Source organism: Stegodyphus dumicola, chromosome 9, assembly GCF_044657685.1.
Source record: "Stegodyphus dumicola isolate Sdum_Otavi_A_Nest chromosome 9, ASM4465768v1".
NCBI classification, from domain to species: domain Eukaryota; kingdom Metazoa; phylum Arthropoda; class Arachnida; order Araneae; family Eresidae; genus Stegodyphus; species Stegodyphus dumicola.
This window is the reverse complement of record NC_140776.1, coordinates 174,169,240-174,185,995: the sequence shown is the minus strand read 5'-3', so window position 1 is coordinate 174,185,995 and position 16,756 is coordinate 174,169,240. Positions and strand designations below refer to the sequence as shown.

The 16,756-nt window shown below is 34.7% G+C and overlaps 1 protein-coding gene across 4 annotated transcripts in view; it reads right to left on the bottom strand.

Moving 5' to 3' along the window:
• Positions 1-357: 357 nt before the first annotated feature.
• LOC118181859 (uncharacterized) overlaps positions 358-16,756 on the bottom strand; it is a 64,135-nt gene continuing 47,736 nt past the window's right edge. For all 4 annotated transcript variants that reach the window (XM_035351075.2, XM_035351073.2, XM_035351074.2 and 1 more), the window contains 4 exons: positions 8,583-8,699; positions 8,151-8,267; positions 4,332-4,582; positions 358-1,201 (listed from right to left, as the gene is read on the bottom strand). In XM_035351075.2, coding sequence (XP_035206966.1) covers positions 635-1,201; positions 4,332-4,582; positions 8,151-8,267; positions 8,583-8,699 — 1,052 coding nt within the window. In that variant the 3' untranslated portion in view covers positions 358-634. The remainder of the gene's footprint in view (positions 1,202-4,331; positions 4,583-8,150; positions 8,268-8,582; positions 8,700-16,756) is intronic.

The following is a 16,756-nucleotide window of genomic DNA, read 5'->3' as shown; positions in this document are numbered from 1 at the left end:
TTTTTAGAAGAGCAGCCATATTTGTTTAGATTTGAAACCTGGCAAAATAGTGGATTTGTTGCCATTCTAGAAAAACTAAGCTTCGCAAAAACGAAATAACGTCTTATTGCAAATTAAATTACGTTATTTTGATTACTTGGAAATAAATTATGTTATTTCACCGCTAGTTGATGGTGTTTTCCTAAAGCACGATGATCATGCATTTCTGTTCTCATTTTGGATTAATTTAAAGGGTTATTTTTACCTTTCTTCTGTGCTGGCAAATCATTTACGCCTGTTCGAGAATTCGCCAGGTTCCTTGTAGAATCTAGTTAAGTTCATTGTAGAATGTAGTATGTGGAATAGAAGAGACAAAGCTTACAGCTGTTGTTCACATAAACTTTATTATGGCTTATTTGTGTTACAAAAAATTTAAAACAACTGTGTGGAAATAAACAGGAAATGCTGCTTCAATGTAATGAATGAATTAAAGGATCCACTCTTTTGACGGGAAAAAATTGACACTTATGATTATCCTGCTTTATTAAATTTTTGAGCTAAGAAATTTGCCTATAATTAGAAATGACGTAGCATGTTTGCAGCACATAAACATCCTTTGTATGCATATACCAATAAACCATCTTACATATTTCCATTACATGTAGTTGGAGGTGTATATAAGTCGTAGGTGTTTTGATAGTAATGGAGGTAATCCGAGTTTAATAGCATCTTTTTCTACATTTTGGATGTTTTTTCTTATAGTTATATAGCACAAATTTTCTAACGTGAGACACTGCTTCGAATTATCAATAACATAATTAAATAGTTTTATTCGTAGGTCCTTTAATATCTTGCAGCTTATCTGAGTTTCGAAGACAGCTTCCCAATTTTGGCCCTCTAAACTAGCACCGGAAAGTATGAGTAAATCTGCCACTCTCCAGTATACATATCGACATGCATAGAGTAATGGAGTGAGGCCTTGGCTGTCACGTTTTTCGATGTCGATATCCTTTCCCGAAATAAGAAGTTTTCGAACAAGTATTTCTTGGTTTGTCACAACTGCAGCATGCAGAGCAGTCCGCCCGTCCCAATCAACAGCATTGAGGTCGCATCCGCGGTCTATCAGCAGCATACAGAAATCTAGAAATGCTGGATAATTTGCTGTATCTTTCAATACCGAGCCAGCTCTTTTTATAGCAGCTATCAGTAACCGATGGTGAATCTGAGGAAGAAAGTGATAAATAGAATTTCACACAAATTAATGTATTTGAATAACAAGAAATAAATTTCACCCCAAGTTGTTGATGAAAAATGAAAAAAGGGGTTTTCGTTTATTTCCTTTCTTTCAAATTAAAGTCATTTTGTGTATATTCAGGATAACGTTTCGAAGCAGTTATTATTTTGAAAAACACCTCATTCCTTTCATTTCCTAGTTTTTGCATCCAAGCAGGAAAGAAGTTTTCCTACATGATTTAAAAATTTTCCTTAAACCTCAGGTTGAAGCGATTCAATAAATGAAATGCACAACTTTATCTGGAATAGTTAAGATCAAAATCATAGAAATTTTCCAATTTAATGATTCCATTAACCTTTTGAAGACGGGATGGCCATTATAGTGGCCATAGATTCCTCTCTTTGAAAAGACAGGATCGTCCACTTTACTGGCCATGTCTTTTCCCCCCCCTTTTCCAAGCTGAAAAGTGGGTGAAATGTCAAATTTGACGTCCCTAGGGTTTTAATCACTTATCTCTTTCAAAGGTCTTCCTTTTGCGACAAAGATGCACCCCTGTGAGAATCCATTAAACTACACACAGGAATCTTTGTTGCAAATAGGAGGTGATTTCTTAAAGGGGGAAAGCATTCGGTTCAAGATTCCCCGTCCTTTGGTAGCTTTTACTGCTACCAAAGCCCCGGCCTCAAAAGGTTAAATCTTGTAGTAATGATCAGCTGATATAATTTGTCAACATTTTACGTAAATATTTCTCTAAGATAATCTATGTTATGTGCAAGGACTTTATTCCTAACTTTACTTTGGAAACTGCATTAACTCATTTTAACATTTACAAAAATTAAATCAATTATCGAACGTAATTTCAAATAATTCAGAATACTGATAAAAAATACATATCTACATACACCATTTTCAAACTACTTAGTTAGCAAAGGAGAGAGTGTATATATAGTTTTAAATGAATTTATGTTTTCATTACATCCGTTCATACCTATTTGAATTTTACACAATTTTAAAAATAATTTCTGGTTAAGCTAACTTTTCCTGGTAGGGCGGGTTACTTTCGGGAAACTACTGTGTTTGCATTTTTCTTTGCTAATGACTGAAAGTTTTCAGAACAGACATTTTGATGTAGGCAATGGCTTTATGAGAAACTGATAGAAAGAATAGAATGGATCGTGAAATGTAAAGAATTTTAATAAACTATTAGTTAAGCAATCAAATATCCAGAAGGTTTTAACCAATAGTTCTCAGAACGATTTTTGAACAAAATGTTTTTATAGTGTTAGGTAATGAGAATAAATAATATTTCGGACTGTGCAGCATCTAAGCTATCACTGCTCAAGGGCGTTCTTCATTCTGACTGAATATCACTCATATAATTGAATAAGCTTTAAATAATGGTTCCATATAAGCAAGTTAAAAGTGATTTTATCAGTTTTGTCAATACCGAGTATCTCTGTTTTTCATCTGCTTTCAGTGGGAATATTTGATCCGAAAATTTTACAATATCAGTTTTTCATTTTCTGTGTAAGAAACCGTAAAAAAAAAAAAAAAAAACGTTTTTGGATAAGACAAATTTAGCTTCCTTCAACACGCTGTTAAAACTCTCAAATTTTAGATAGTCTAAATGTTTTTGAATCTGAATGATATATTTGTTCTTGAAAAAATTTGAAGAAAGATTTTGCGAATTTCCTGAATTCCGAATTTGAGAAAAAAAAAGAAAAAAAAAAAGATATTTGGACAACATTTGTCCATGTAATATATTAACATTTTACATAACTTTTCCGTAATTCAAGTAACGCACATAAAGATGGCATTAATCATTTTACTAATATATTTTTAGTTGAAAGAAATATAATATTGTTACGATATCTCCATATCCATATACAATACATATATACGGATAATTTTGGGGAGTTTGTACATGAAATTGTTCCATTTTTCTGTATAATGTAACATGAAAAGATTGAGACAAACGACGCTCTGTCGGAAAAAGAATAATACAGGAACAAGTTTATTTAACATTGAATAAATGTCTTTCTCCCTAATTTGGAGAAATATCGCCAATCTGGCAACTCTCTCGGGGACTAATTTTTGTCGCCATATTTGGCTATATTTTTGTCCTGTCCCTGCATGACTGCAATGGATATGGAATTGGAAAAATAATTTCATTAATTAAAAAAATTGGCTATATTTCCTTCGAATATCATTATATTTATATTCAAAATATAAATCAGGAATTAGGTAATTTTTGGGAAAAGACATACATTGTTAAACAAGTAATACTATGTATAGGGTGTTTGAGTACAATGGTTACATACTTTCAGGGGGGCTAGAGTACACCAAGACGATGAAAAATCCCGAAGCGATGCATAGTCGGAAACGCTTTCCTGACGTCGTAATGGCAACACTAAACAAATAAAGGACAAACACGAAGTGGGTCTGAGAAACAAGTTTATCATGCTTTGTACAGCAGAAACCAAAAAATAAAAACAGTCCACGATTGCCTTCAGAGAAAGTGTTTGAAATTACGAACCCGGACTGCGATGCATGCCACATATCTGCAGCGCATGGAGGATCTGATGTTCTGGAAAATGCTGGAATCCCCATTAGCTGCCACTATGCCTGCAACACGTTCTTCAGCACTGCTAATGGGGTTTTCTAACAACAATGTCGTGACGTACTTCCATAGGAAGTAGTCAATGCAAATGAGGTTTGACGAACTTCCCGGGCACTGCACCGAACCACATCTGTCGATGCAATGTTGAGGATTGTGGAGCAGACGAACATGAAAGCTGCAGTGGCTGTCCCAACATTTTATCCACACTAAGGAAAAACAAATTTTCTCACTTTGTTCGAATCCTTCCCTTTTTTTGCGTTTTGCATCATCACTGCTGCGCCAAAAAAGCGTTTCCAACTACGCATTGGTATGTGATTTTCCACCGTCTAGGTATATTCTATTTCTCCTGAAAGATTGCAACCAATGTGCTGAAACACTGACAATATCCAATTAGTCTATGTAAGCCTCTCGGGTGTACGGATACAATTTCACCTGTTACCTGTGCTGAAAGCCGTGTATTTTATTATTTAAAAACATTGATTTCGGTTGTTTACTTACCTCCGCACCAGCCTCTAAAAGCATAGATGCAACTGGCATTGCATATTTTGCATCACTATAGCTTACAGCACGCATTAGAGCTTCACCTCGATTGGAGTCTTTTACAACCACACTACTGTTTCGTGACAAGATAAATTTAAGAATTTCTGGACTCTGTCTTCCACAAGCATAGTCGAAAGGATTATTCCCATAATCATCAACAAGGTTAAGAATGTATGCCGGCGATTTTTCAATTAACAACTTTACAGTTGCTGAAAAATAATGCATACAGTAAATTAGCAATACAATAAATAGCTTTAAGCATACAATAAATTCAAGAATAAGAAAATGAATATCGATATTAGTTACAATCGGAAATTGCATAGATTTTTGCGGAGTAGCAATAGAGATTTAATAAGAATTATTTTCTTGGTTAGTATTGTAAAGATTATGTTAATTTTATTAACAGTTAAATTTTGAGTTAAACTTCCTTTCCTATCGATTCTTAATTTCAACTTACCACTTCCGGCCAGAACGTAGCTTTAAAATCACGTCTAAATGCTGATGAGAACGAGCGGTAATTAACCGCGAAGTTCTTCTGTCTTAGTAAGAGAGATACCAGATATTCTGGCTGCACACGTCCGCTCTTTTAGACTACTCTCTCGTAAGCTATTATTACGCCCGGCCGTACTTTAGACCCTCGATAGCTTTGCAGTCAATTAATGTTAAGGGGCCAACTCTGTTAGAACCGTGTTAGCTTCGGCTACATCTTAGTTAAGATTAGTTTAGTTTAATTCTTAGTCTCTTAAGTTTAAGCCCAAGTCTCGGCTTTATTGTACAACTCCAAGAAGTTTTGTTGAACTTTAGTTGGAATAATAAAGAGTTATTTCCTTTCTTACTTGCTTTTTCTTGTACACGAACTCAAGCGATTATTCGCTTATTAATTCTTAAGATTCATAACTTTCCACTGTAACTTCGAATTACACAGAATCCTACAGTATAATCAACATTATCTATTGAGGGAATTCCAGAACAGAAACTATGCACTATAACTTCAAATAGAACTTACCTGCATAATGCTTTTAAGAAGAAAAACCGGAGTAAAAGGATTTGCGTTTTACCAAGATCTTGATGAAATTTTGCACACTTGACTTTCAAAGGAAGAGCAAGGAGACATACATAAGATTTCGAAAAATCCCTCCAGGGGTTCCACACTCTTTATACATTTTTATGCAAATTTAATGAACTCTTGATTAAAAAGCTCAGCAATTTAAAAACTTTGTATTGCCAATCTGCAAAGCGTAATTGATTTATATTTCAAATTTAATAAAAACTAGAAAACAAAAGACATGTTATCACTCGAGAAAAGAAATGTATTTTACTTGTGCATTTTAAAGGTAAATTTGGAGATACTATGTTGCCACTACTTTTTTTTTTTTTTTAATTCAGGCAGTGGAAAAGCAATGAATATGTTGCATTAGTGCCCTGTCATTCAGCAAAGCTTAAAATGTTTAATTTTTCTTTTAAAGTTTTTATGTTATTGATCAATAAACTAAGATATTACTGGAAAAACCAAACAACAAGTATTTCAAAGGCACCCCAAAATTAGTCCTGCAAAATTTACATATACAGAGGTTGTTAGCACATATTTTATACCATTTTCATTCTAACTGCAAAAATATTTTACTTAAACCTTTTGTGTTTTAAATGTTCCATTTGGTAAACGTTATTCTTAACTATCTTTAAACACAGTAATTTCAAAAACATTTAAGCTTTTTTTTTAGTAACGGAAGAGTTATTTAACCCTATTCCTCTTGAACAGGTTTCCGAAGTCCAAGGAGGGTTGCAGGTCGACTCCAGGACAATCCGCTTTTAAAAAGTCAAAAACGCAAAACTTCGCAAATAATCATTCACCGGGAGATTTAGTAGGGATATTTGTGAAGGGTATAGCTTTGATACTCATCTCTTGTTCCATTTGTTCCAAGAAATGAACAGTGGACTCTGCTATGTGCTTTGTTTTGATGCAGTTCTACTGATTGATGGCACTGTGGGTAAAGAGAAGGTATTTCGTATTTGAAATTTGGGTGTAGAATATGTGTCTGGTGATTAGGAGTTGACTTAAACAGTTTTTTGTATTCTGTTTAATTTTCATTTGTCATTCTATCAAAAACCAACAACAATTATAAATATTTGAAAAACTTTCTTTAGATTCTTTGAACCATGTTCTAAGATTTTTTCTTCTCTTTCTTGATAATAAATGCATATTATTTTATTGCTTTCACTTTAATATATGCAAAATTCATCTACTGTGACAGCATTTTTTTCATTTTTGTCGGAATAATTTTTTCTCATAGAGGATCCTGCTGCGTGTTCTGCTTTCGGCGATATGTCGTGAAGAAAGACGATTGCCATTACGTTTTTTCACCTTTTTAACATTCATATCAGCATTAATCACTTTGTTTACAGTTGACACCGAGGATTTGAATGATCCTTCTTTTCCTTAGACATCTATTTTGAACAATTTTTCTTCTTGAAGCCAAACTTTGACATTTTTTTCTTTCCTTATTGACAATACTATTGATCGTTGTTTTAGATATAAATCTCATGGCTTTAACAGCATTTTTAATAACTAAATATGAATAATTTTCTTCGAAAAGAGCAGAAACGCAGCCTTCCGTCCATTACTGCTTTAAAAGCGCCATTTTGCATGAAAATAAAATTGTGAAATACCAGATGATAATTTCAGAATATACTTGCAGTTAAAAAAAATTTCCAAGCAAGCAAATTTTTTATAGCAAAATAAAGTCTTACGCATAATTCTGAATCTTGTCGTTTGACTTCTCCAATAATCATGATTTGGCATGTTATTTTAACCTAAACTAAGAGATGTGAACGATTTATGCAGGTTCATATCAGTTGTTAATAATTACTGGCTGAACCTCTGAAATTATACTAACTGAATTCCTTAAAGTTGTCTACAGTGGGGTCATAAAAGAAACTTTGCCGATATTTGAACCTCTACCTGAACCTCTTAATACAATCAAAATCATTAATCAAAGAAATCACATATTCAAATATGAAGGCATAATAAATGGTGAATATTCGTACTACTTGGGAAACTTTAGAATATCATTCATTTTTATATTACTTATATTTTGTGCCAAAAACTTAACACTTTTAGACTTTCTTCATACCTAAAAAACATTGTTACTTTATTCAAAAATCTTAAAAGACTTTTGTGTATCTTTTCATATCTAACAAGCATACACTTTTATTCTACTTTAACTCCTAAAACTTAGGACTTTTGTGTACTTTTTCATATCTAAAAATGTGTAAATAATACACATTTTGTAAAAAAAAAACTTGACAGGAAATATAGTCGTTCAGGGTTTTGGAAATGTACGCCAGAATGGTCATTTTGACTGTTATTATAATTCATTTGATTTCTCTTATTTCTCAGTTCGTATTTTCTAATGGAGGCATATAGTCGTTCAGATTTTAGAAAATATCACCAGAAAGGTATTTTGACTGTAACTATAATTCATTTTTTCTGTTATTTCCGAGCTCTTATTTTTTAACGGAGGTATTTTATTATAATTAGATATTTTGATATAATTAAGCATCCTGCCTACAAATTGGTAATAACGTTACGCAAATTGCAATTTCCTAATAGTCTAAACGTATTAATAGTAGTAATACCAGTGCACAAATGCCATTAACCGTTCATTTACTATTCTCTTCATTAAACATTGAATACGGTAACTGCTTTTCTTTTACATAGCTTATTTGAGTATATAAGGGAAAAAAATATAAACATATTCAAAATAATTTTAACATTACCTGAAGGTTTTATTGCAAAAGCGATATGCAGAGCTGTCTTTCCATATATGTCAGTCTTGGTAACATCAGCTCCCTTTTTTAGAAGCAATCTAATTAACTCGTAATCCGAAATGATCGCTAAAAGAAGGTAAGTTAAATTTCAGTTAAAAGGGTATGAGAAGTTTTCTGAAAAAAAAAAAAAAAAAAAAAATTGCTGAAGAGATTTCTTCTAGAAAGTAAGTAAACACTAATTTGTTTATGATTTATTAAAAAGATTTAAAAGAAGTTCCTATCAAAGTGCAATGTGTAACAATTATTGAAATCTCTGTATAAATTTTCTGTACAAATATTTTATTAAAAAAGACTATTTTGTGATTTTGTTTTGTAGTTTATTACAAAAGTTATACGTAAATGAAAAATGTATACACATATTTAAAATAATTTTAACATTACCTGAAGATTTTATACAAGTGTAATGCAGGGCTGTTTTTCCATTTATATCTGTCATGTTAACATCAGCTCCCTTTTCTAGAAGCAATCTAATTAACTTGAAATTTGAATTATTGAACGCTAGAGGAAGAAAAATAAATATCATTGTAAGTCCAATTATAAAGATATACGAAATTTTCTGAAAATTAAATTTTCTTAAAGATACTTTTTTAGTTAGTCTGTAAATAGGAATTCGTGTACGATTTATTAAAAATATTTTTAAGAAGTTATCAAAGTACAATATTTAACAATGAGTGAAATCTCTGTATAAATATTATATTAAAAAAGACTACTTTGTGATTTTGTTTTATTGTTTATCATAAAGTTAAACGTAAATGAAAAAACATATAAACATATACAAAATAGTTTTAATATTATCTGAAGATTCACTTTGACAAGCCAAATGCTCAGCTGTTCGACGCTCCTTGTCTGTCATGTTAGCATAAGCTCCTTTTTCTAGGAGCAATCTAATTAACTCGTAATCTGAATTATAGGCCGCTAGAGGAAGAAAAATAAATACCATTGCAAGTCTAATTATAAGGACATAAAACATTTTTTAAAGAGATTTCTTCTGGAAAGTACGTAAATATGAATTTGTGTAGGATTTATTAAAATGAATTTTAAAACATTACCAAAGTGCAATGTTTAACAATGATTGAATTCTCTGTATAGATTTTCTGTATAAATACTTTGTTAAAAAAAAGAGACAATTTTGTGATTTTTTTACATCCTTGTACGAGAAGTAGAAAGGAGGTATTGTAATGGCGAAAAATTTCGAGTATCATTATTTCAACGAAAATATCCATTTTGACCGCTGCCGAACGCAGTTTAACGATGTTTTTGTGTGACATCTCACTTTATTAAGCATTGTCTTAGAAGAGCAGGCATTAAGTACTCTGTCTAAATCATTTTGGCTGATAGGGATATGAAAATTTGAATTAAACCTGAGGAGGCGGTATAAGTTGGATGACTATCAGTTGGAGGATTTGTAAATACAGTCAAAAGTCGTTAATTCGGACGTCCATAATCCGGACCTCAAAGCTAAAAACTTTCTGCGCATGCGCCGCGTTAACACATGTGCATAGGCGTTTTACGTGTGCGCGTAAGACCTTGACTGCTGCGCATATGCGTGTGCGCAAGTGCAGAATACGTTTTCGCCTGCGCGTTTAATGTATAACGGACGGTGTAAGCTAAAATTATCTAATTATATATTTCAGTTAATGTTAATGATTGCGTTGTTCCTTAAACTTCAAATTGGATCCCGCTTATTATTTTTTGCAGACTGTAAGAGCAATTTTATAAAAGTAAACATGAACTTTCAATTATGTCATATAGAATTTCCGATGCTGGAACTTCCAAAGGATCTACAAAACGAAAGTATGTTTCGATGTCCAACAAACAAAAAGTGGAATTGCTGCAAAAAATGGATAAAGACATGAAGAATGTGACAGAGAGGTTAGTGAAAACGAAAACATTTCGATTGACAAGTTAGTCGGTATTCTCGGCACAGCAATTAACGGGACTTGAACAGCGGAACTTTGTAACTGAACAAGAAATTATGTCTGTTTATAGAATTAAAGAGAAAGTATTATCACATAAAACGAAGCAACTTAAACAACTTACATTGAAAGAAATGTTTAATAAAGTAAACAAATAAATATTAAGCTTTTTGTTTGTTTGTAAATTGTGATACCCTTTAGATCATAATTGCTCATTATTTTATAAATTACGGTTTCATATTTTTAATTTTAGAATTTCTGCATGCCATCTTACGAGATTTAAACTGATGATCTATAATCCGGAAAAATCGATAATCCGGAATCGCCGAAGTCCCGACGAGTCCGGATTAACGACTTTTGACTGTAGTACAAGTACTGAAATGATTTTATATAATGCAAAAAATCGTTGTTTCTGGCGTTTTCTTTTCTTTATTGCATTTATTAAAATAATTAATCTATTTCAATATTCTAAGACTGCTAAATAGCTCCTTAACAGAGAACTCTTCTTTGTTACTCTTTTCTTACGAGAATTAGACAGAAATTAAATAATTTCCTTTAACTGTTCAGTATAACTTCAAAATTTTAACAGATGCTTTTTGTGCTCACAAAAGAGCTCAACTAGCGCTTCCCTCCTGCAATCCAAAAATAGCTCCTCAAAGTTCCCGACTGTAATAATTCAAGGGTCCTTCGGTGGGTGAAGGTTGCTCTTTTTTCTCTCTCTGATAGATGGAGAATAACCATGTTCCTTTGCCTTCGGGCAGCATATAAGCATTCTGTACCGCGCCACACGCATAGGGAAAAACCCGTGCTTATGATTGGATATAATTTCCGATGATATCATTTTCTCTTAGCGTAATAACGTTTAGGCGGGGTTCTTACGGGTTTTTTTTTCCGTTGAACGAGGCGCATGAGTGAAACGGAAGCGGGAAAATTATCACTTGTTTTCTTTGAAACGAAGAAAACTAGAATTGTAAGATGTGTAATATCATAGCAACAAAAATGCAATGCACGTAATAATCTTTTCGGTACTGCTGTCAAAATGTAAACAAACTGTATGGAGATGTACTCTTGAGCCCAAGCAAAGTTAAGGCATTCCTAAGCGTAGAAGAAATGATGTCATGTGAGCCTAATAATACTGCTACGAATATGGATATTTCTACAATGGAGAACGGAAACACGGATAATTCGGACTTGGACTATGAAACAGCTGCTCTTGAAACTAACCTCGAAATACGCCTGCTAGAAGCGAGCATCGAGCAAAACGGACAAATTGAAGTTCAAATGAATGCTGTACGAGCAGTCTCGGATCCGGACCAATATACTTCTATTCTGGCGAAGAATATTCGTGATAAGATGAAGAAATTGGAGCACCTGAAGGGTAAGTGAGCCTTTCATACGTCTCACTGTGCTAAGAACCCATTAGATAGCCTTGCTAATAATTTAAATGCTAATTTAAATCTTAACGCTAAACGAAAGCAAAATAAAATTTTAGATGATTCTGATGATAATTCCAAACATGAGAATAGTTTTGTTAAGCCTACTTGATATACAAAACACACAAGAACCAATAGCTTTGGAGACTCACCCACTGTAATTACTATTAAAAATAAATTTACTCTCCTAATAATATTCCTATTAACACCCAGACTGCGACCACCACCACAAACCAATGTTCCACCTCGAGCCAAAATTTAAACAGACCCTGCACTGCATCCCCCAACAAAATCAGTTCCACCAGTTATGGTCAAGCCCCCGGATAACTACAAATTCAACCCGTAATTAAAATTCCTCGCAGACACAACAAAAGTCAAATTTTCCGGCAAAATTAGCAGAGGATTCTTTAAAATTTTACCTAAAACTTCTGATGACCACAGAATACTCACACAATACCTAAAAGACAAACACGATGAACATTACATCATTAATGCCAACACCAACTTCCAATCAAAAGAGCAGTGATTAAAGGACTCCCATTGACTTGGAATCGAAAAAAAAATTAAAGACATTTTAACAGATGAAGGATTTACACTACACAAAGTAGTACAAATGACTCGCAACAAAACACGATAAATCATGCCACTTTCACAGATTCAAATTTTACATACACGCAATGTAGAGGATCTATTCAACATCACACACATGTCGTTATTCATAGTACAAACTGAACAATATGTTAGCAAGAATCTCATTCCGCAATGACACAACTGCCAAAAATGGCATCACTCTTCAGAAAACTGCTTCATCGCTCCCCGTTGTGCCAAATGCATCGGGGAACACATCCCAGCTACATGCCCACAAAAAGGTCACATGGAAAATTCCACTGGTGTAAACTGTCAGAAATCTCCTCCCGCATCCTACAGCGGTTGCAAGAAATTCCCCAAACACAGAAATAATAACGCTCAATGCCCCATAAATCATATTCAGAAAATCTTTCTAACAAAAATCAAACTTCACAGAAAACTCTACTTCCAACACTCACAGCCAATCAGAACCACCAAGAAAGGGATCTATTGCGAGGCACTACGTCTTATAGCCTTTATCCCCACATCATCAAAGAATTATTTTTACAGCCAAAAAGAGGGTTCCGCAAAGAGGTAAAAATTTAGTGCCAAAATGTTAAAATAACAAATGAATAACTGCCTAGCACAGTCAAAAAAAGTAAAAATACTGAAGGACTAAATTTAGTAATTTTGGGGTCGAAAACGGGGCAGAATCAATTTTGAAGAGGTTAAATCATGAATTTTGAAAAGCATCGAAATTTCCTTGATAAATGGTCATGTTATGTTAACAACACGAGAGCGGAAACACTCGCGAAACAGCTTTCATGTCGCAAGAGCTTCGGGTCTGAGAGGGGGGAGGAGCGAGAACTTGATTATTAAATTTCGATGATGGCAGAATTCATTCAAGCGTTTAAGTAAAACAAATTCATAAATTTTTGAGAGCAATGATAAAAGACTTATAGGACTGTAATTGACGGAGAGGTTTAAATTTTGACACGGTTTTGGAATAGGAATGACTGCGGCAATTTTCCAACAGTCAGAAAAGTAACCCCTGTTAAGCATAAGGTTAATCAAAACCGTAATCCATACAATATACATTATGGGGAAGTTTTTGATCACGCGATTCGAAATTTGATCTATGTCAGGCGCCTTCTTTGGCTTCATTTTATCAATGAGCTCTAGCACCTCAGTTTTATCAGTCGGCCTGAGATCTGGCATGATGGGTTGTGTTAAGAAATGTTCAACACGTGAGTGTATTCGCCACTGTGTAACCGGGCGGTTACAGTAGTCATCGTTATATGGACTGAATTGTGTAGCAAGGCTATCAGCAATTACTTCAGCTTTGTCAGTGTCTATAAAAGCCACTTGGTTAGCATTGGCCGTTTCAAGCGGCGAAATGTGTTTATATTGTTTGCATAGTCGGGCAGCAGCGTGCCAAAGCGACTTGTCATCAGTCGTTAGGGTCTCAATGTAGTTTTTCCACTCCGCTTGTTTTCGCAAAAAGGTTTCAGACCTAATCTCGTTCTGCAGTCTGCGAAATTGAGCACGGATAATGTGATCACGTGCTTTTTGCCAAAGTATTCGCAGGTAGTTGCGCCGCTTAATTTTCTATTTAGTATCCGGCGGGAGACTAGCGCCCGGATGAGTGATAGGTTCTTGCTTCTTTCAGTAAAGGATCCATATTTTTGATACACTGTAAAAGTCCGTATTGCTGGAAATTTTGATAGCTGGGTAGCTGTACGTTCTAAAATAAACCAAAAATCGTCCCAATTTGTTGAGACTTGCTCCTCTAATTTTGAATATCTAGGGTAATCAAAACAGGGTAGTGATCAGAATTTGATGCTGAAAGTAAACATTATAAAAAGCAGCCAGATCAAGAACTTACCTCTTACAGGGTGGTAAGTCGGGGCAGAAGGAGCTACAATCTGCACATGGGAGCTCTGAGCCCATGAATTTAGATTAATGCCTGTTAGGACCAAACCATGCGGTGTGGCGTGAATTTAGATCGCCAGCAATGATTAGTTGATTTGAAATTGTTAAAAGTTTATCAATATTCACTGACAGGAAAAACATTCCTTCCACGGACATTCCTTGCTCTTTCAAAACGAGCTTTTCGTAACAGGTCTTTTTTCCCGTTTAGAACTGAATTTTAGGCCATAAATTATAGGTTCTACTATTATAACAGGAGACATAGGCCAAAAGCTTAGCCGAATTAGTCTGAAAGTTCAATATAACTTTCATATATATAGAATGCTCTCATTAAAGCGTCAGCCTGCCTAAGATTTGGCATAGCCTTTTTGAAAGCAAGTAGCAGAATATGCTTGTCTACCGCTGGGTCGCCGGCGATATCAATCAAGCATTTTAGAGTGGAGGCGAAAATATCGACCGAGTTGGCCCTCTCTGCTGAGGTGACTGCTGGGATTACCGCTTTGGTCTGAAAATCATGTCTGAAATCACATCCTTTCTCCTTGGTTGCATAACTCAGCGGTTTAACACCACTGGGGCGAGTATATGTGGGACGTCTTGGTGGTTCGGCATTTGCTGGGGTGGTTGTAGTGACCTGAGATGGAGCTGCCGAAGCAGTGGTCATATTCTTAAGCGTGGATTTTTTGCCAGGAGTTCTTGATTGCCTCGGAAACCAGGACAAGATCTAAAGTTGGCCGGATGATCTCTTCCGCAGGTGCAGCAAGTAGCAGGAATATCCATGGGTGTGGTACATTCAGAAGCCTAGTTGGCCCAGAGCATCTCACATAACGGGTTGGTAAGGTGCAGATTTCCGAAGAGTGGAAGAAACCCTGACACCGAAAGCACTGAATAGGGCCCCTTTGCGGCCGCGATAACGCTCAATGCTGACCTCTGTGCTCCACATGTCATGGAGAGAAAACAGATGGTTGATGAAGGTGTGTGGGAGTACGTATAAATAAACAAGTGGCGTTGGATGTCTAGAACGTGGCTGTATAAACCGGAAGCACTGATGCACTTTAAAGACCATCGCCTCGACTTTGTCTTTCACGTCCTCAATTTCGTTTTCAACCGGAGGCTTCTAATGACAATTTTAATCACCCAGTGTAAATCTTAAGTCTTGTACTGGATGCCAGCCTTTTTCATCCAGCGGGTAACCTTCCTGAACTCAATTTCGGTTTGAACGAACAATTTTAGATAGGGACCAATGAGCCTGCTCTGAATAATCGGGGCAATCTCACTTTAAAAATTTAATTGCGTCTTCCACTGCTTGCTTGATTTAACGTGAATTGCCGGAATAGATGGTAACTGCGGAAGGGGAGGACGCTCCTCACATGCTCGCTAGAACTTGTTTCTCTTCTATTTACTTCCTGGCTGCCAGGGGTGGTAGAAACAGGTGGCGGCTATATTGAATTTTGAGACATTATCATTACTAATTGCATTATATTTTACATTTTTACTAGTATTTGCATTAGAATTACTACTCTCACTACATTTCATATTAGAATTAGCCAATCAGAACCCAAACACCCAATCTCAACACTACTACTCAAACTTTGAATTCTCAAGCTACATCATCATTTAATAATATCATACTTGCTAACCTATGACACTCAAAAATCAGGAGATTTTTTTTTTAAATCATGAGATTTTTCACAATGTTTAAAAGACTTTTTAAATGATAAAAATATAGTTTTTAATAATGAATTAACTTTAAATAGTAACTAATTCTTAAATGCAAGCAACACAAAAATACCTTACACATAAAAAACATTTTTATTACTTGCATCGTTTAAGAAAAAAAAAAAAAAAAAAGAAAAAAAAAAAGAAAAAAAAGACACTTTAATCAGTTTTCGTACAAATGTTATAAACAGCGGCAGATTTTGCTTTCTTTAAGAAACTTCATAATTTTGTTCACAGCAATTGCCACGCAGGCCTGCTTTCGCTAATAAAAGGTTTTCTTATGTGTCATCACTAATATTAGATCTAAATTTAGTCCTCGTTTTTGCAACAACACTGAGAATCCTCGTACACTCTGCATTACTATGGGAAACTGTCAAGATGGCCAACACAATTCTAGACAGTTCACTATATTTTAAAATTCCATCAGCACCTTTCAGTTTTCCAATTAAACTCCACTGGATGTCAATCCTAGCTGATCAGTGGCATAGCTAGGGTGGGGCAAGGGGGGACATCTGCCCCCGTGTGCAGCATCCAAGGGCGCCAAATTGATGCTACCAAATTTTAAAATGAAATTTTTTTCATTCTTGGCACATAGAAAGAGGCGCAAGATCTTCAGTTGTCCCCAGGCACTGAAAACCCTAGCTATGCCTTTGTAGCTGATTTTATAACTTCATCCAAGTTTTCTAATTGCTGTTGGAACTGTTTCAATTTTTCCTTCCTTTTAAAACTCCTTTCAAGATAATAATAAATATTAACAATGTGTTCATCCACATTTATTGGTAAAGAAGATGCCCCCTTTTCAGCTGCTAAATTTAAGAGGTGACAGGTGCACCTCATAATCTGAAAATCTGAATTTTCCTTTCTTAAGATGCCTGCAACACCAGTCTTCCAAGCCTACCAATACTGGTGCATTATCGACACCAAGTGCTAAGCAATTATCCAGAGGGCCTGCATTTTCTTTTAAAGTTTTAATAATTAGTTGTGCTATATTAAA